General features: G+C 37.5%; 1 protein-coding gene across 6 annotated transcripts in view; it reads right to left on the bottom strand.

Annotated features, from left to right (window-relative positions):
* rptor (regulatory associated protein of MTOR, complex 1) overlaps positions 1 to 12,147 on the bottom strand; it is a 156,605-nt gene extending 144,458 nt beyond the window's left edge. For all 6 annotated transcript variants that reach the window (XM_081607400.1, XM_081607406.1, XM_081607408.1 and 3 more), the window contains exons 1-2: positions 11,705 to 12,147; positions 8,714 to 8,888 (exon numbers count right to left, since the gene is read on the bottom strand). In XM_081607400.1, coding sequence (XP_081463526.1) covers positions 8,714 to 8,881 — 168 coding nt within the window. In that variant the 5' untranslated portion in view covers positions 8,882 to 8,888; positions 11,705 to 12,147. The remainder of the gene's footprint in view (positions 1 to 8,713; positions 8,889 to 11,704) is intronic.
* Between the last annotated feature and the right edge of the window lie 9,010 nt (positions 12,148 to 21,157).

Below are 21,157 nucleotides of genomic sequence, written 5' to 3'. Positions count from 1 at the left end.
GCAAAATGGTGCCACAATGGTGTGCTGTGTGCTCCCTCTGTGCTTTTATTACCAACTTTTGTCACCCAACCTAAGGAGCAGGAAACCTTATCTAAAATGTATGCAGAGGCTCATCTGCTGGGATTTAACCACCACTTGACCCAGAACAAGATTGTGGCTTATTTAATGGCTTGATTATTTCAGTCTTGAATGGCTGAAACAAGAAAACTAGATCATAAATGAGAAAATACAACAAAACGCAGAGAATAAAAAAAAAAAAAAAAAAATTTTTAAAAAAACAGTGAAAACTCTTCTACTCAGCTGCATTTTTGTGTGTGTATGAATGTGAGTCTCTGCTTCAGTCCTGTGCATTAAAATTGGATGCAGAGCTCTTGTTGTTAATAACGACATGGGACTCCGAGGGATTTCCCAGCCTTTTCCCTCGGGGGCCTTTTTAGACTCCCATTCAGACCGCATCAGGGCCCGCTGGCCGATCAATGACTCCTGATTAATCCATTTATCCGGTCGGCAGTGAATGAAGGTTATTAAACCTGTGGTGAACATCGATCTCCCTGAGTCGTTCTGTCACTAGCAGAAAGCAGGAGCAGGTGAAAAACTGGACTGAAGCTGACAGACACCATTAAGCAGAAAATGAGAAAAATCTGGGTTTAATCCGACCATTTTCTGCCACTTTAACCGAATCAGGCTTTATTTATGTTCATGTAAAATTCACAGAGGAGAAACGCCAAAGGTTCATTGGCCAAACATGCGAATCAGTATATAAATAAAAGTTTATGAGAGCAGAAGTAACTTGAAGTATCACTTTTAGTGATTGATGACGAGAAAACCACCGTAGAGGTCGAGTTTGTTTATCACTTAAAAAGGAGAGACAAGCTGTGTCCCTCTATTGTTTTTTCTGTTTATAAAATCATTTTCACTCTTTATTATCCTGACAGGGATCTACAACGACCGGATAATGTACTAGAGCATGCAGCAAAAAAGATTTGAGATTATTACTTTAAAAAATAACAGTGTGATGTATTGTTGTATAAAAGCATCTACGCCCTGGCTAAAGCAACGATTGAATCATCCAAATATAAAAACAAAGGTCATGCTCTAAAAGTTAATTTATACATAAAAAATGTAATCTCAAAGCATCTTATATGACAACTGTCCCACATAATAATCAGCTTCAGTTTATTACGTCAGTTTGTAAAACATATATATATGCATTTAAGGAAAACCAGCTTACTGAATGGAGGCAGTGACTTTGTCCCTCTCCATTCATTACTGGGCAAGCACGTGGTCACAGTGCAAAGGAACAACTCCTTTTTAAACAACAGAAATCCTTCATCATGGACATATCGGGCAATAAAATCAAAACGGATTTTATTGTTTTGAGAGTTCCTTACGACACAGGTAGCTGACCTTATGGACAAACATGGAACATTTGGGGAATTTAGGAGACCAAACTAAACTAAAGACTGACTCCATTATTTTCATATGTAAAAACACCAGATCAGTCTCATCTTTCAGGGAGATGGTTATTACCCGGTACATCCAAAGATGCATTCTGTATTGGATGTATTATTTGTACATTCAAAGATGTCTTTGTACATCCAAAGATGTACAAAGAACAAAATGTGGAATTGTGTTAAAATATCCAATTAACCAAATCTCCCTGCGAGAGGTTGCTCAGGGGCTTTTTCCACAAAACTGATTACAATGCATATGTGTGTCTCTATCACAGTGAACTCTGGCTCTGCCACACAAAGCTGGTGCGAAACTAGAACCAGTTTGCTCCCAGAGAATGAAAATAGGGGCACAAATTGACAAAGAGGCAAACAGACCGGGAGCACATCTAATCATTAACAAAGACCAAGGAAAGATTATGCTAAGTTTTAAGAATGATCCGAGTCATGCAAACAATACAATTTATGAAAATCCTACAGAGGTATAAAATGTGCAAGCTTCACCAAGCAGCATACATAATTTAAGGACCATCAAAGCCAGAGTGAGAGCTGCAATCAGTATTCTGCTCAGCAACTCTTCAGCAGGATGGGAACTTGCTTTGATCTGAAGCTCTCGCCGCTTAAAACCCAAACACTCTCTGCTATAACGCAACATGCAGATATAAAAATCACTACAATCTAATTATTATCAGCAAATTGCAAATACATTCGTGTCCCTGTGACTGGAAGTCCATACACTGCCTAATGAACTGCGTGAACCCGATTGAATTCAACTAATGATACAGCACAGACCACCGGCCTCATTTCCACATTATTACAATGGGCTGAATATTGATGACCTATCGATTTCATTATTCTGAGGTAGAAACAACATGTGTGAAAGCAAGAACAGAGGAAAGTGAGCGAGCTCTAAATGAGCTCCTGTTGCTCCGAGAGATAAACAACCCGAAGATGCAGAAGCGGAAAAAAAACGGAAAAATAATGAGATCATGCTCAGCTAATTACATATTCTTAGGCAGTTTTAATTTGGTACCAATAAATTTAAGTCCATCGGAAATATAAAAAAAAGGAATTTGAGCAGTTTTACTTTCAAATCAAGGTTTACATTTGCTTCTCATTTCTTAAACAACCATTGAAAGGCACATCCTGTGGTTGTTGGAAATATGTCCGTGTGTTTAAGAAAATTAAGCAATATGTTTAACAATTCACATTTACAACCATAACAAAACATGTAATTGACATTTTAAGTAAAAAATGCCAAACCTTTCAGAACAAAGACCTACAACATTGTCTAATACAGTGGTTCTTAACCATTTTTGAGGTACCAAACCCATCAGATTCATATGCGCATTCACTGAACCCTTCTTTTGTGATAAATAAAATTATTTTTTTCCCCCAAATTCAAGACATAAGGGTGACTCAACTAGAGTCTAGTTGGGTCACCCCATGATCACTAAGTCTTCTTAAAAGGTAGAGTCTCTGAGAACAGTTATTCAAAATATAGTCAGTGTTTTCAGCAAAGTTGAGCTGACTGTCCAGGAACGACCCAAGGTATTTAAAATTTGCCACAGTTTCAACAGGTTGGCCATCGAGAGAAACTGGAACCACTTGTTTAGATCATTTAATTAGCTCTACATTCTAAAGAAAATGAAAAATTAATAATAAATAAGACTTTGCGGTATTCTGATTTAGTAGTGTTAATTATTATTAGCAATATTAGTTGTGTTACCACCCCCACGCCACTAGAGGCAGTAGCAGGCCTGAAAAGATGTGACTAAGGAGCAGATTTAGAAGTACACCGAAAGCTACAGTATTTGGTAAAAAACTGAGCTTTGCTGAAGTAATTAAAAACACAAGATGAAATCCATGCTGAGAGTGGAGCTCCTTCAATCAGTGCTCTTCCGCAGCTCTGATTGCCTAAGCAATGTAACGTGATCCTCTGATTGGCTAAGCAATGTAACGGGATCCTGTGCAGCAAGTGATGGCAAAGCAGGGCGTCATCAAGACTTTACACAAGTGTGTAAAGTCGGTCTCAGAGGCTCCGCCGAACCCCTGAGACCGACTCACCGAACCCCTGGGGTTCGATCGAACCCAGGTTAAGAACCACTGGTCTAATATCTACTGCTGTTAAAATAGTTTGATATATAAATATTATGGAAATGAGAATATCCTTATTATCTTTATGTATTCTTATTTTATTTTATATAACTAAACTCAAGAAATAATATAAATAAATTAAATTCAGCAGAGATTTTCAGGTGCAAAAACCAACTTGTATTAGTCAGTTAAATATCTGGTTAATTACTGGGACTATGTACTAACCAACTTCACATTTAAAACTCATTAATCCCTATAAGACTGATGTGTGACACACCTTTATTTTCCATACACTTTTCTGTCGTGATAACTGTTCAGTCTTTCTATAATTTAATCTGCGCTCTGAGTCCAGCAGCTACCTCATTGTTGAAGTGTTGGTAAATAGCTTTCCTCCTCCTCGTGTGGAGCAGAGCTCTGTTTAGGTTACATTTCTTGATGCAGTGACAGACGGTGCAGTGAGGTAGCGCCTTACTGAGGTACAGTTGGGCCCCTCTGGCGGTATTGATTCTGGTAGTGTGACGGTTTCTCATGCAGTGCTGCCTGAGGGCTTGGAGGTCACACATATGTCTAACAATGGCCCAGGTCTTAGTGCCTCACACACTGACAATCCCCCAATCTTCCCAAGTCTTTTTGCAACTGACTGCACTTCAAATGTGGGAAGATGTGTTTCTTTGTAATGCATTGCCACCGATTACATCAGGGACAAGGATGATAGTATCCAACCAAAACTTTTGGTGACAATCGAATTTAATTAGGTCGTGTAGTGTGTGTGTGTTGTCTGCATAATCCGAGACAGAACAATTAAAACTGAGATTCAACATGGAGCCAAAGCAGCATTTCAAATCAATATGGATGATTTTTCTTTCCTCTCGCTGTCTCAACTAAATTAGCTTTTAAATTAAAAGATTCCTCAAATTTGAAGCGAAAGAGTGATGCCAAGCAACTGGTGTGCACAAGAACACAAGCCTATCTTTTATTTTACTCTCTAGGCTTTTTCAATGTTTTTTTCTTGTTCAGGGTCAGATCATCACATAAATTTTGAAGTCATTCCTTTTATTTGACTCCTTTTAAAAACAATTGCATATTGTCACATTCACGAGCAGCTTAATCAACAAATAACTGAAGCAAACATAAAAACTGAAGCGATATATGTGTATTGTGTCAAAGAATCATCTAATTGGATCTACAAGCACATACAGCTGAAAGGAGCTTGTCACACAGACACTTTCATAGCAGTTTGGCAATACGGCAGCAAAAACGAGCCCCTGCTAAAGCTGCCTCTGGCCGTTCTTAAATCACCACTCAGGCAGCTCAAGACAATTTGCGCCGTCATAAATAAAGTCAGCATTGCAGAACCACAGGAGGTTTGGTGCAGTGCTGACATCAACGACTACACATAAAATGTGAGTTGGATACCCCTTCCTATTCTTTCTAAAACAATAATAGTGGACGAATTCAGCGTTACAGTCCTCGTTTGGTTCCTCTTCTCCTCAAAACTAATTGTGCTTACTATTATTTATCCCTCAAGAGGGAGGTATTATGCAAAATCAACGTTTTTGAGCTTTACATCTTGTTGAATCCTCGAGTTCCTGTAGCAGCCATTCGGCGGTGTCATAACGCCTGTTCATACAACGAGACGCATATTTACCCAAAGCTCTTAAGAGCTTCAGTCGCCAGCCGAGAGTTAGCGGATAACAGGAAGGCTGAGCGCAGTAGAGCAAGGTTGCTGGGGGGTTTTTTCTTTCATGCTTTAAACCTCTGTCATGGAACATGATGGATTTGGAAATGTTTGCAATCTTCTTCAAATCTTAGTAAATCTAGTAAATAGTCAGCATTTACTAGGGAACACACACTGTTGCAGAGAAGCAGCTGACAGACGTCTAATTAGAGGATCTCGTTCTTAAATCTTAAGAGCATCTGGATAAACAAACAGTGCTTCATCTATATAACACATGAAACCAACTAACACTTTGATGAAAATGATCATTTCAGTTTTGTCTCTACTTCACTAGTTGACCCAGAACCAGGACAGCGGTGGCTTGACTTCAATTTGTTCATGCAGTTGTCTCACATCAATCAGAAAGTGCTTTGATTGATGCCTAAATAATGAAAAATGTATTATGTCAGTAAACTCCTTCTACATAAATGAGCATCCAAATTAAAATAAGTAACATCTGTTTTTAGCGCCCAGTGCAGACCAAAGGGGACCAAAAAAAACCCCGTGGCAGTGAAGGAAACATTCACCACAGCATAGACTGCTAGACTGCAGCAGGTGATTTTACAAAGAGCCAAAATGTCTCAGTTTGTAACAACCTTCAGCTGAGATCAATTATGCTTCTGGTTTGATGTGAAATCTTTCAACCATGTTTACTGTGAGAAAAAGAGACTTAAAGTGATCTTCAATAGTTACCACAATCAGTTCATTATGCTGGTTTCTTTTAAACTTGTAAAAAAAATATCAACAATACATAGTTTGATTCTTCATCAACATTTACTTGATATTTTCTCTTAAAACCCGCACTCTCAGCTGAAATTAGGGCTGACCTTTGACTCTGTTGCACAACACTGATAGTGTTCGGCTTTTCTGACTCAAAACTCTTCTCAGAATTGCTTTCACTGGTTCAGAAAGTGCACACACAGGCATGCTTGAGCACAAGTAGCTCACACACCAACGGCGGCAAATGCACAGACAAGTCAATCGCTTTTTTTTGTTTGTTTTTCTACAAGCCTAACAGGGGAATATAGACAACACTGACCAATGAGGCAAGTAATGGTAAAACCTCTGAGTCGTCTTCTGTGTGTGTCTGAGAGACCTTTGATTTCCCAAAGTGCAGAACATCACTGAAAGCCCACTCATAAGCCTTCTGATGCACGCTGCTCTCACCAGGCTTAACTTCTAGTTTATCACTTCGCTAGACATAGTAGCCCTTGCAGATAATAACCATCATTTCAAATCAGCCAGAGCATAAGCATATTCTCCTGATAACCGAGTCCAAACTCTATAAAGCAAAAAACTTTTTTGTGGGAGGTTTGCCTGAATCACAACAGCAAAACCAAAAGGTGAAAATTACAACCCACCAGCTTTGATCGTTATTTAGGTTTTCTGTTATCAAATGTGTGCTCTCAAAAACATCTCAAACGTCTTTAAAAAAAATAAATAAAAACATCTGAACAGTTTCAGAGCAGTCTTATTGCATTTACTTGTTAAATCAAACTCAAATCACTCTTGCATAAAAAGCTCTTGCGCACCCAGCTCCACATTTTCAAGAAATGTGTCGTCTTCTCACAGGTTAATAAATGCAGGTCTGTGGTCTGAAAATGCCCCAAGCAATAAAAAAAAGAATGTTACAGAGTAGATTTAGCATAGCTTTTTGATAGGAAAGTCAATTTCCTTCTGCCTTTATTACCTCTTTTGAATCAATAGCGGCCTCACATTTAATGATGTCTTCATGTTCCCGCAGCTCGACACTTCTGCGGGTGCTGTGCCGTTTAATTCAGCTCGTGTCCCAACAGCAGGCGCGTGTTAAATTTTCATATCGGCTGAATTTCTACAATAGGTGAAGAGTTTTCAGGGCCATGTATGACTAAGTGACACTTGCCATCATTATAACGTTAGCACCCCGTAGCAGAAAGGCAATTCAATAATCGAGTTAGTAGCTGAGCAGTGGATCAAACGACAAATCATAAAGGAGAGCTATGAGGTTTCACCTTTAAAACGCTGGATAGGTAGCCTCCAGCAGAATGAAATGAATTAGCACTTTAGTAACGAAGCAGAAAGACAATGATGAGCCAGTTTCCTGGTGAAGAAGAGCTATCCGTTTAAACACAGACAGAAACTTTTAATTTAATTGATGGAGCGAGCACATGAGGGACTGTACAATAACACCACCTCCCTTACAAGTGCTCTTTCCAAAGGTATTGCTGGTATCTGCTGATCTTAGTTCAAAAGCTAAGCGCTTTTAGACCGAGACAGCATGGTAACAAAGAACATGGCAATTAGTGATCCTCCAAGGCGCAGGTAGGTGAACTCTGCTACTGCAGAGCAGACTGATATCGCAGTTTCAGGTCTGACAGAGAAAAGGGAAATAAAAGTGTTCCGACATGTTACGATTTCACTCTGCGGTTGGTGCAGTGCCTGTGGTACTCATTTTATTAAAAATGTTTACTTATTTTAGTCATGCAATTATAAATTCTGGTTCTGAAAATCTACTCATCCTTGATAAATTGCCAAGTTTTCGTAAAAAAAAAATATATATATATATATATATATATTTTGAAACATTTTCCCAGTACATTGTTACATTTACTCAAAGAATCAACTGAAAAATAAACAAATGAAGGACAAATCAAAAATTTCTTTAAAAAAAAAAAAATCTACAATAACTTAGTGACTTACAGTAACTGCAAAAAGCTCAACTTATACTTTGGTAAAACCCATTTTGATTCAATTTTAGCGTTCAACATGTTCTGTCAGACTCAAATCTGGCTGGGCTATTCCAAAACCAGAACACAATCTCTCGTAGATTTTGCTATCTTCTTGGACATATAATGATGATTAAAAGATACGTTACAGTGGTAATAAAATGTTCATATTTATCTATAGTGCTAAAAAGTTTCAGATATAACTAAAGAGGATTAACAAGAGAGTTCAATGCCAGTTCAATGTTACACTGTGGCCAGCATCCTATTCTGGTGAAAGGGTTGAGGCCAGTGTCAGTACATTGTGCTCTGACTCTACCCACCATGCCACCTGCTCCACATCTCTTTTGTTATTAAAACTAATATAATATGTAAAGTTTAATAATAAAAATCTGAATCAAAAATATGCGACAAAGTAGAGGAAGGAAATTACTGATAAAATGATTAAGTTTCATTAATATTCCAGTAATAGACTGTCTGTCTCCATCATAATACATTTTGTTTATTGCTCCAGATTGAGTAGCTGACGAAATCCAAACACGCAATTTGAATTTCGAAAACGTATTAGATTGTTTCTTTTAAGGTCCAGAGATGTTTAAACCAGTAAATTATCATTATCTGTTAGTGAATTCCTCTTTTTCAGAGTTGCTCTCTGAAAATGAAAATGAAACCTTCAAAAGTAAAAACCCAGTTTCTCTCTCTGGCCCTGCTGGCTCGATGCAGACATTAACAAGCTAAAGGTTTACCCTGTCTTTCATCCTCCAGCTCTGTGCCAACGCCTTGGAGCCCTCGATCTTCTCCAAGTGCCTTTTCTTCATGAAGGTCAAAGGAAGCTTCCAGTCATTCATGTCTGCCTCCTCTTCCTCAGTCAGCCCCACGGCCGGGGAATGAAGCAAATCTGAGTCCATTTTCATCAGGGCTCTGTATGGAGTTAAAGGCAACAAATGTGATAAGCTTTTGTGTATACAACAGTTCTAGAATATGTATATATAGTAAATAAGCATAAAAATAATAAGTCAAAAGTATGATTTAAATAGACTTGATGTTTGCTGGTACCAGATCTGGACAGACCCGATCATATTCTCTGCTGTGGCCACTTTTCCACACTTCACCTAAAACCAAATGTTAGTATTCCTCTAAAAAAAATCCCTATTAAAACATACTTAATTTATTTAAATATTTACCAGAAATTTGATTTCAGTTTCTGTTATTCAGTCAAAACTTGGACGAGCTTCCTGACATGAAGTCACCACAAAGCATGTGAGTGCTAAAAACAAACCACCAGGCTAAAGGACATTATTGCACAACAAGGCCGGAGCTAAAATGACTTTAGAGCCACGTCAACATACAACTGTTTAAACGGGACAGTGGATCATTAATAATAAATCTGTCAAATCTGAACGTAATCACAGCTGGGCCATGAATCCTTTAAAGAACGGCGGAAAATAAAAAATCACAGAAAAAGACAGGCATTTAAAGGTTAAGATAAGACTACAGACTAAACCTTTTGGTCGATCAAAAACTTTCTGCCTTTCTTCTGAGCTATTCTTTGACGTCATTATCAAGGAAAAGAAATGCAGGATTCAGTATTTAAAAACAGATTTTTAAAAAAACTATTTTAGAAATGTACGGTCTTTCAAATTAATTATGAAAAAAAAATGCTACAGAAGCCAGACCTCCCTACATAAATATCTGGAATAAAATAAGTACAAAGAATTGGGAAAAATTGTAAACATAATTTAATTTTACATTAAAAAAATTAATCAAAAATTCTCAAACACATCACCACTCATTTGCATGAAATCTGCTACATCAAAAGTCTTGTTTTTCAAGCAGCACATAAGGGAATTTCTCTACTAAAGAATCATTAAATGTAAAAAATAAAAATAAAAAATGCGGATACAATTTCTTACTGAGGGGCTGCTGTATCAAAGAATTGTAACCTTTCTAATAAATTGTCCACATTTATTAGAAAGGAATAATTAAAGTAATTTTGTTCTTTCAGATTATTCTCATCTCTTGGCTCACAGTGTCGCATTTTCCCAGCTTGCTTTAGAAATGACCTCAGGCAGTCTAAATGTAAAATAATGTTTGCACACTAATAAAAGTTATGATTAAGTCAGTTATTACTGTCTGCCGAGTTTTGACTTTACAACCTCACATTGTTTATATAATGATAAAGTCACATTATAAAATCTCCTGCTTAAATAAAATTGTCAACTGACACCAAACCAACATTTGGCTCACAATTACTGTGCTGCGCAAACTTCTCGTCCAAAATGGGACAAATATCACACAACCAATTAACCCGCCAATCATATACCGTATGAAATTGTATCTAGGTTTTTCTGAGCATGGATGAAATGTTTTCTATTGACATTAATGACTGCATTTTTTTAAAAGATCTTTTTTTTTTTTTTTTATGAAGCCACATGAATCATTGGGGCATAAAATTCCTGAATTGTTGTTGAGTCTAGATATGTGTAGACTCAACATGCAAGTAGCGAGGTCATTCAAAAAGCTGAATTACCTCCTTGGCATATCAGCAGCTTTTGCAAAGGCCTAGTCATTAACAATTCATTTGAATCAGGTGTGTTGGAGCAGCGATGCATCCAAAAACTGCAGGACAGAGGCATTCTGGGACTGAAGTTGCAAATTGTCTGTAATGCTTTGCTATTACAGACAATTTGCTTCCTCAGCTTTTCTTGAATGTAAAAACAGAAACCATAAAAACTATAGACGCGGGTTGGTTTCATTGGAAACTAAACATCACACATCCAAGCATTGCAATGTTGCCCCATGATTATTTTCTTCATAATTATTTGAAAATATATTTAAACTATTAGAGTTGCACAATATATGAAACCACAACTGTTTGCTGAATATTAATGTGCAATATCATAATCACAAAGAGCTGCATGGATGCTATTTTTGTAAAGACTTAAATAATAATGTGTTGTTTATGCCAGTAACAAATATTTATTAATGTGACCAAGATCATAAGGTTGACTGAGATTAGGTGGGGACATTGTGATGATGAAAAACGAACAGCATTTGTGAAAGTACATTGGAAATGATTTGCTATCAGAGACAGAATGGAAGTAGATAGGTGTGAAATTGCAAAAATGTGGATTTAACATGGAAACATTTAAGAAGACAATTGACCTCAGAAACCTCAAAAGGCAACCAGAAAACCAAAGAAGATAAACCATCAAAAAACTTAATACCAAAGACCAATTGTTAATACATAAATTACCTAAAAGCTTGTCTGTAAAACTTGAGACTTTGTTGGTCATTACTGGTGGTCACTTTCATCATTTTCCAGAAAGAAAGCTTTCTGGAAAATGATTTCAGCAATCTTAAGCTAAATAATTTTATGTATCCGTTTCCCATTTTTTTATCAGGCAAATACAACTTGAAGATGTCATGACGTTATTCCGGCTATCCGAGGCACATACGAGATGCCTACTGTTGGGGGTCATATGTGCCAATAATCATCTCCTGCTAAAACTTTGCCCAACAAAAGCTGCAGGCTGCATCCAGTTAGCTCCACTAGCGGGCTAACTCAACAGCTGCTCCGCACCGGTGTTGCTCTGACAGCCGCCATCAGCTGTCCAAACGCTATTTTAAACCCCTCCGTGTGGATCATACAGCAACACGAGCTGAGAGACAAATGAGTAGAAGCAGATATGCAGAAATGTCGCTCAGTGTTGTTAGCGGAGCGTGCAGATGCATACCTTGGTGCGGCGGGATTATCAACCCTGGATGGGGAAGAAGCTCTCCGTCTCCGGACGATGACAGACACGGTGGCGCAGATAATCCTTGTCAGGAAACTGTAGGGGAGCGTCCAAAGCCGGTACAGGAGGTCGAACCCGTCAAAGGCGAGCTGGACGGGTGCGTGTTTGCAGGGGAACCTGCGGTTCCTCTCCCCGGGGCTCTTTGCTATGGGACGGGGCTGGAGACGAGGCCCATCTTCACACGGACAGTCTGCCACAGCCACGCGAAGAGAAGGCCACACTTATCGATGACGGGGGTCCCGCGGGGTTGTCCTGCAAACCAGCGACCCAAGAAGCTGATTTGGCTTGAAGGTTTTCTTGAAAACTACACACAGACCCGAGAATATCTCCGGAGAGGCACTTCTTCAGCACTTCAGCAAGGGCGCAGCCATGTTGGGTTAGACCCAGAATGCACCGAAGCTGCCGTAAAACGTCAGCGCCGTTTCCTGTCACGCACCAAAACAAACACATACCAACTGACAGACCAACACAAATTAACACTCAATTGTCAATTTGTTAAGTGGAAAAATGGCACAACTCTAAACTATAGCTGAAGAAAAAATTGCAAGTTTATTGTTAAAGCAATATTACTGTCAGCAATATGCATATCGCAAAGAACAATCTGTATTGACTGGAAACAGGGGTGGTATCTTCATGCTGTGAGGATGCTTTTCTACTGCAGGGACTCGGGAGCTGCTCAGATTTGAAGGAAAGCTCTGGAAGAAAATCTGGATAAGACTTGAGACCAAGACAGTCTCAAGACTTATCCATGACTTAGCAGGACGATGACCTCCTATGGTAAAACAAAGAAAGTTTGTAGCTTTATAGAGAATTTTTTGTTGTTAATAAGCTAAATAAGAAAAACAAAAAAGATGTGAAAAGCCCAGATTTTTATTATAGTACTATTTTAAAAGACTATTTCAGTATGTTTAACATTTTAGTAATTTAAATTTTTGGAAAGTTTGGTGTTCAGTTGGGTGCTTTGGAACTATTGGTCCATGTCTGGAATATAAATGGTTCAGGCAAAATCCAAAAGTGAGTGTCTGGATGTGCACAGCCAGAAAATAAATATTTCTAAAACTCTATGCCCATTGTTTTCCTTTTGCTTCAACATTATCAGCCACTTTATTTTTTTCTTAACATAACAGATGAGAAAAAGTTCAAATTGGATAAGTACTTTTTACAAATTCATGGGCAGTAAAGAGATTAAAGTAAAAAGTGAGGAAGGACAGTCTGTATGTCTTCTAGTCAGGGCAAAGGCTGCAAAACTAAATGGGTGTCATAATATAACTAAAAGCACCTTGATTTTAAAGATATATTTGTGCTTACACTTAAAATTAGACAGACTTGTGCCTATGACACCAAATTAAAACAGAGGACTAATTTTTTCTCTGTCTGGGTCAAGTGTTTGAATTTGTTTTACTGTAGAACAAAAAAGAAGTTGCAAATTGTCTGTAATGCTTAGAAGAAAAAAGGTGCAGTACAGTTGTTATTATGATTCAAAAAGAGCAAACCTTTAAATGAACACGTTTCATAAAAGAGAAGAGGCATTTATATTTATATTCTATGAAAAGAATGACCTGAACACCCAAATTCTATCAGGGTGTGTAAACTTGTGTTGTTCTACTAGTATTTTGGCATTTTTAAGTCTAACAACAGAAGATCAAACTAATTTTGTTGAAATTTGTTGAAGGTTTTTTTTTTTCTCAAGCAAAAACCTTGGAGACACATTGTAACAGAAATATACCACCACAAATATGATGCTCACATGACATTTCTGCTTGTTAGGAGTTGTTTTTCTTGTGAGGATTTGATTAGTTGTTTAATGTCGGCAATATAAAGTACTTTTTATACACTTTGAGTGAACTTGTTTCAGCTGTTTTTCTTCCACTAATTGATGCATGTTGATTGCGTACAGGTTTGTTTTTCTCAGAGCCTGCGTGAGTCAGGTGAGCAGCGTGTTTACATGCGCTTTGACACTTATTTCTCAAGCAGCAGGAGCCCAAGGTTTTGTTACTGAAAGATGACCTGTTGAGAGGAGAAAGCTGCTGCGTCTGCATCCTGTAGCAAAATGTAGCAGCAGACTTCATGTACTCGCTCAGGTGGTCGATCATGACTGCACAGAGTGCCGGTTAATTGAGAGAGTACAATCAGTGTGTTTACCAGTTTGTTCTCAGTCGATAAAGAAGTTTGCTCTAAGGCCTTGATGAATTTCATTAAGCACGACGCAGTCTATCTCAGACACTAATGAAACACTGATGGCCAGCAGCTTTTGCTGGGTTGTGAGTGCAGTGAGAAATGTGAAACTCCAAGACAGATGGGGAATCAAAATAGGGGGGAAAATGGGGAAAAACCTTCGACACGCCTGTTGGTTTGGAGCTAACTCATAGGTACATTTGACCTCATTTGTTCCTGCTGCCTTCCAGGCCTCAGTGTCTGCCTCTGCAGCAGGAAACCAATCCAATCACTTGGGTGCAATAGAGGTAGAGACCCTGGGTTGGCTGAAACGGGAAATAAAGGGGAGCTTGGTCTCCTTTCCTCATTCTTATTCAGTCTCCTGTCACACAGTGAACAGCATGACAGCCATGCTGGATGCTGGAAGCTCTCGCTAAATAAGACAGGAGCAGGAGAGGCTAAAAATCCTGTTTCCTCAGATTGATTGCTGCAAGGCAAGTGAGAGAAAGGAGTGATAAATGAATTCAACCAGGCTGGTGTTCATATGAAGAAGCACTGCGTTCATGTAATCCACCAGTGGGCTACAAGAAACCAGAGAAGAGCTGTAAAAGAGCATCAATCTTTTTAAAGGATGTATCTCCACTCAGCTCTGTCCAAAGACAATAAATCAGCGAGTATTAAACTGTTTTGGAGACACATTCTCGATAAAACAAAAGAAACAACTATCTGTTTTTAATGGTTAATACTGATTTTTTTTTTATGGTTTTGTATTCCATATAAAAGGTCAGAAACCAAACTAAAATAGCAGACAAAGACCAATATTAATTAGGCTCCCAATTTGTGTTTTTATGCCATGTTTACAGAATATTGATTAAAAAAAAAACATATTGCTTCTGTGATTAATGTTTTGTGGTAGCTCAATGATGATAAGTTTTTATTCTCTGATGGGCTCCGCTAATAACTTTAGCACTGAAAATTCAAATTCCCTAATTTTTTATTTTTTGCAGTCAATTTGAGAATATTCTCTGTATCCAAACTGTAGGAGCTTCTGTCATTTTATGATTAGTGAAGAGCAATAATCTTAGTATCTTAGTTTGCAAGGCCAGTAGGAACATAGAGGGTCTTCAAACATATTGACTTAGAGGGGCTGAATACTGATGAACTGAACACATATTTAGTTTAAAATAATAATAATAAAAAACATTTCTTACCATTTCGCAGTTGTGCACTACGCTGTATTGATCTGTGAGCAGAAATCTCATTTTTGTGTTGGTAATGTGACAAAATGTGAAAAGCTCAAAAGTGTATTTATTTGCAAAGCACACATATACACCTGGGTTGTATAGTTGCCCTGAATCCAGAAGGTTCTGGGTTCGAATCCCTTACTAGGAGCTCTCTGCTTGAGGGCTGCATGTCCTCTTCAGGCACATTTAGATTCTTTCGAAGAACCCCAGCCTCATCATAAATATATGCATGTTGAGTTCTCCTAATTTCCCGTTGCTGATGTAGGTGTCTCCTGTCCCAAAGCATAATCTTCTCAGGAGTCCACTCTGACCTGTTACAAAGCAAATCTAAAACGGATGCCATCTTTGAGTTCCAAGGTTTAAAGTATAAATGAGCTGGCATACAAGGTTACATAATTATTTAAAGCCAACCTTGAATGTACAAACCCACACATCACAGATTTTACTATGTTATTAATTTTTAAATAAAGATGAGGCCAAAGTGAAAACTAGTTGCACTGCAAAAAGGCCTTGTACATGTACAAAATGCATGAAATCTCAGAAATCAATGGAAATGGTTTATTTTTTTATGTACATTATTATCCTTGAAAGCTTACTTTCGACATCATATCTGAGAAATTTTGATGACTATGGGGAACCTGGGACCAAAAAACACACTCGAATAATTAATCTTGGCTGATGAAACTTAACCAGTTCTTTCTGATAAAAACAACACTGTGTGGGGAAATAAATTATTTCCGAATGATTTGTATTTTTTTTTAATGTGGCAGTTATTAACTTGACAGCTGAGTAAAGAAAATGGATGGATGGATAGATTTAGAAATGAAAGGTTGTTAAACAAAATGCAATATTATTCATATTTGAGTATTCAAACGCAATAAAACAAAAATATAAAGACACTTAGAATTTTGTTGTGTATTATAGTCTGTTAGCCTTTTCAGTAATACTCAAATTAAAACCAAAAACATATAGCACATTGATATGAATGAAGAGAAAGCTTCTTGTTTTGCTTTTTCAGTAACCATGTAAAAATTGTTAAAATTTGCACTTTTGCCAGATGTGCATAGATTTAAGGGCATAATCTGAAATATTACATCAATTTATAACGTTTTTATTTTGCGCACAACCACTTCTCTACTGTTTCTTTTACAAACAAGTGTCAAAAATGACTTCATAAAATCTTCAAAAGCTGCTACTACTTAATGCACGCTCCATACTCAGACTGACAGAATAATCAATATCAACTTAGGAAACCGATCATTCATGACAACATTCTGGCATCACGAGCTTTGATCAACGAGTTCATATGGAGCCATACTGCAGCCTGTCAGCTGCTTGAATCTGCTGGTTTTGTTCTCAACAAATATTGAGATTAAGACTTCAATGATTTTTTTAACTGTTTCAGGTTGAAATAACAGTTAATGTCAACAAGTTAAGAAAAAATAACTGAACGCACAATTTTTTTCTATAGATTTCTTAAATCCACAAAGGGTGTAAAAATGTACAAGACTGGTCAAAGATAATTGTGCATTCACCTAAACCTTTTCTAAATTATTATTTTAACTGTAAAAGGCAAATTAATTAAATTTGAATAATCAGAATAGACAAAGGCTAGTAGAATACAAGTAGACAAGCCAAAATGTTCTCTGGAGAAAAAGTTTCATGGTTGAATAAACAAAGATTGAGCCATTGCAAAGATTGAGCCAAGCATTCTTTCAAGCAGCTGAAAGAATGCTTGGAGGAGTCAAAATGAGACAAATCAAACCCAAAAGAACAGAACCAGCTATGAAGTATGCTGCTAGAAGCATCATGCTGAGAGAAAATCCAAAAAAGCTGCGCACAGACTCTTCAACTTCCCCTCAAATTAACAGCTTTAATGTTTAAAATGTCGCAATAGCAAAATGATGAAAAATAAAAATAAATAAAAATAACAATTCTAAATATAATAATAATAAAAAAAATCGAAACCTAGTTTGGACTGGATGAAGTAGGTGAAGAATTAGCTTCTGGATAAGGCATCCAAAAACCACGGCTTCAAAATCAAACATTTTCAGATGGGGAAACAAGGTTGGTGGCTTAAAACCAACCAATTTTAATGAACTCTACCATTTCTGCCATGAAGAGTGATCAAATATCCAGCCAGAACATGACAGAAACTTATTTATATAGCTATAAAAAATTGTGTGTACCTGAGAGAACCTTTCGCCAAATTAGAATGAAATGACAAGTTAGACCTTGTGCATATAAATTAGACCCTACGTTCAGTGAAAATCCTAATAAATTCAAACTTGCTCAACCAATTGTTGGTTTTAAAATCATTGGAGTTTTATATCGTATGATCTTCCCCACATCCATGATAAATGGCTAAAATTGATCACAGGAAAAACAAAATTCATCTAACATTTATGCTAATGATGACTACGTGTGAAACATCTGATCACAGCTGTAGAGACTGTAAAAAATATAACTGGCAAGGGAGCAAAAAGAAGAATTTGTATTTACTAGATTAAAAAAAGGTGATTGGATTCATTGAATGGACAACATGATAAACCTCTCACGTGTGAATGACTGAGAGCGGTGGAAGTGAAAGAGGCAGATGAGAGCCCCTTGACCTCGTGTTTTGGAGTGATACCTCCAATCGCGGTGTTACTTTCTGTTCCACAAAGCCGGCGGTGAAGGGCTTTGTAACACTCGAGGCTCATTCACACAGAAGCACTGATCAGGATGAGCTCTCAGGGTTTTCGTTCCTCAGAGAAGACCAGAGCAACATGCTCATACTCATTAAGTGAACAAGCTCACACTGTGAGATTGGAGGTGAGTCTACAGCCACAGCTCCCGCTCCCCACCTTCCCAAAAATATGGAGTTGTGGGCGTTTTGAAGTGCTAGAACAAAGGGGGAGGGTGGAACCCATCATGGGCCACTTAGGTGACTGAGATCATGAAATGGCAGAAAAACACTCAGAATACACGTGGCAAAGGTTTCAAGTGGACATGACAGATAAGACCAGAGTTCATTGTTTTCAGTTTTTAATTAGACGTGAGCATTTGTTAAAGCTACTTGATGAGAAAAGTGATAAGAATTTCAGAATTAAAACACAGTGGAATGGATTCATTCTGACATCTTTAGCAATGATGAATTTATTGAAGATATTTTGTTTTTGATCGTCCACAGTTCACTATGCTGTTCGTTTAATCCAACAAACACAAAACGGATGCAGACAACGCGGGGAGATTGAAGAAAATGAGGCCAATTTTAGAGAAAAGCTCTAAAATTTGCAGCAGATCAGTTTTAGGAAAACCTTCGTAACTTCAGTGCATCTCGACCGTATTTAATAAGAGATGCTGTTAAAGCGAGAAAACGGTATCAACATAAATAACCGTCTCAAGCAACAGCAAGAGAGACGTTAAGTTAAATATTTAACGTAGCACTTGGCTGAACTATCCCTGCTCTAAGCTTTGAAAATCAAAACCTTGCCATGCTGAAGATCTCACAAAGTTCATCTTCTATTTATTTTGCAAGTTATAGAATTAAAGGGTCATTTGTGCTAGTAAGTCATGAGTTTCTGAGGCCAAACATGACATTAAGGCTCATCAAGAGCTTTATTATTCATGGGTAGTTTATCACTGTTCTCTTTGGTGAACTAATGTCCCCTATAGCACTGAGATCTCTGAGCAGTGTTTCAACAAGATGCATAATTTAGATCTTAGACAAATATCTCCAAATCTGAAGATTTGGAAATATTTTGCTTTGATTCACTAGATCAAAGGGGACAGAAAATAGATCAGTTTATAAAAAATAAAAAAAAAAACAAGAAGAAATTTGGAGTCAGACTCTCAAACAAATTAAACTCCAACGTAACACAGGTCACAACAAAAAGACTTATTCTGATTTAAAAGGAATCTTTTAAAGTTTTGTATTTTAACCATTTGTTATTCCTGAAGAACCTGGCATTTTTCTTGACTCTTTTCCCCCCCCTTTCAGTAAACTGGGTTCAGTTTGTATTGAGCTCACGATCTAATCTCTTTTTTGGATAAAATAAACCCCCCGTGGAGGCAGCGGTGCCGCTGCAGAGAACTTGTATTTTACAAGTAGACACTTGGTGTAATTGAGAGGGAATATGCCAAGAGTGCAAACGCTGCCTACTTCCACTCCGCTGCTTCACAGGGTTTCATCTTCACAATGTTATTGAGTCCTAAAACACACCTGCTCCCACAGAGCACCGGCCTCGCTCGGGCCACTAAACACCGAGCCACTCGGCTTGATTTTAATGCTGCGAACCTCTGTGGAAGCTGCTGCTCCATTAGGGCGCACTATAAAATTAACGGGGGGCATTTATGTTTGTTTTATATGTGGATCATCCAACACAGCACACACCTAAAGAAAAAGGTTAGCTTTAAGGCTGTGTGAATTTCTGAGCCACACACACTGAAACATTTAAAACACTGAGAGAAATACACTGCTTGGTACAAACGTTTATTTCCTGAGATGATATTTGCTGCGTGTGGTAGAGATTGTATTTCAGACTAATATCATATGACTGTTTTTTTTTTTAAGTTGGGTGAAGTGTCTTGCCCAAGGACATAACAACTGAGACAGATTGGGTCGGGGTTTGAAAAGGCAACCCACCAGTTATAGATCAAACTTCTTTCACCGTAATTACCAGTTTAATTTCACCTTTACTTCATTTAAAATGGCTTTCATTTAAAAATATGACCTTACTCTCAGGTGTTTTGTTATTGGCCTTTCAACTGGATTCAAGCCCAGTCTTTTACTAAGCCTCTCCAAAAGCTTGATTACATTTTAGCCATTTTAGAGATGGACTTGCTCGTTGTGTTCGGACCACTGTCTTCCATCCAGACCCTAAAGCAAAAAAAAAAATGTCCAAATTGCCAGATTTGTGTGGTTGAATAATGTTCTTTTTCTGAAATGCTCGTTTAATAGCTTGACAAGAAAAAGTTCCAGGAAAAAATTTAACTTTTGACTTCTCAGCTCACAGAAAATACCCGGGAGATCGTCAAGATGTTTATAAATGAAATTATATAAAAATCTAAAAAGCGCGGCTGGCATTTCTACTCAGCCACCTTTTACAATGGCTCCTCCAAAAAAGCCACCCGTTTAGTTAAACTGGGTCACTGTGCCTGTAATTTGGTTTAATCTCAGTATGAATTCAACTGTTCTGTTAAGGCTTTAGGGGTTTATTATATAAGATTAGTGACTCAATGTTAGTGGGGAATATTAGTAAACTAGATTAAAACAATACTATAAAAAAGAGCCTGCCAAAATGTCTCTATAACAATAAAAACAAATAACTGACCATGTATTATCAGTTTTTCCCAGTGTTAGCAAAATGCCTTATTAGGTTTATGAGGGAACTATTTTTAATTAAAAGGTAAGTTGCTTTGGATCTCCATTTTTTCCTTGAGAAATGGAAAAAAAAACCTTGTGTATGTATGTTTTAACAAAGTCGTACCGAAATATTTAACTGAGACACAAAAGCATAGATAGATGATATCTGCATTGCAAATTGGCATTATGCTCAAATCTGATATTTGTCTGTTAAAGCGAAGTCATGATTAAAAACTGCACCTCTTGATTGAGTTCATTACATTTTTTTACCTGCTATTAGATGTTATAAGCAGTCTTCTGAATCTAATTGAATCTCAAACAAATAGTAATGTTTGTTCATTACCAGTAGTTCATTTCTACTGGTAATGAACTGCCAGAAGTTAAGAGAATAAAATCCTTAACTTCTGGCTGGTTATATTTTCTTGTGCTCCCGGTAGATCAAATCACTGCAGCCTGATATTTTATTGAGGAACCAAAATACTTATTTACTTATTTATTTTTTAATTGAAAAATCTGGGGTGCGTTCGTGTATGGTCTTTGTTACTCAGATGCCCCAAAATAAAATCGAGTAAAATCAAGCAGTTTCAGAAGTAACCTGTAATAAACAAAGTCCCTCTTTGTCATAGCATAAACACCAATGGTCTTTGT

The sequence above is a fragment of the Poecilia reticulata genome, chromosome 1, assembly GCF_904066995.2.
Source record: "Poecilia reticulata chromosome 1, P_reticulata-male-v2, whole genome shotgun sequence".
Lineage (NCBI taxonomy): Eukaryota > Metazoa > Chordata > Actinopteri > Cyprinodontiformes > Poeciliidae > Poecilia > Poecilia reticulata.
This window is presented reverse-complemented; position numbering and strand designations above follow the sequence as displayed.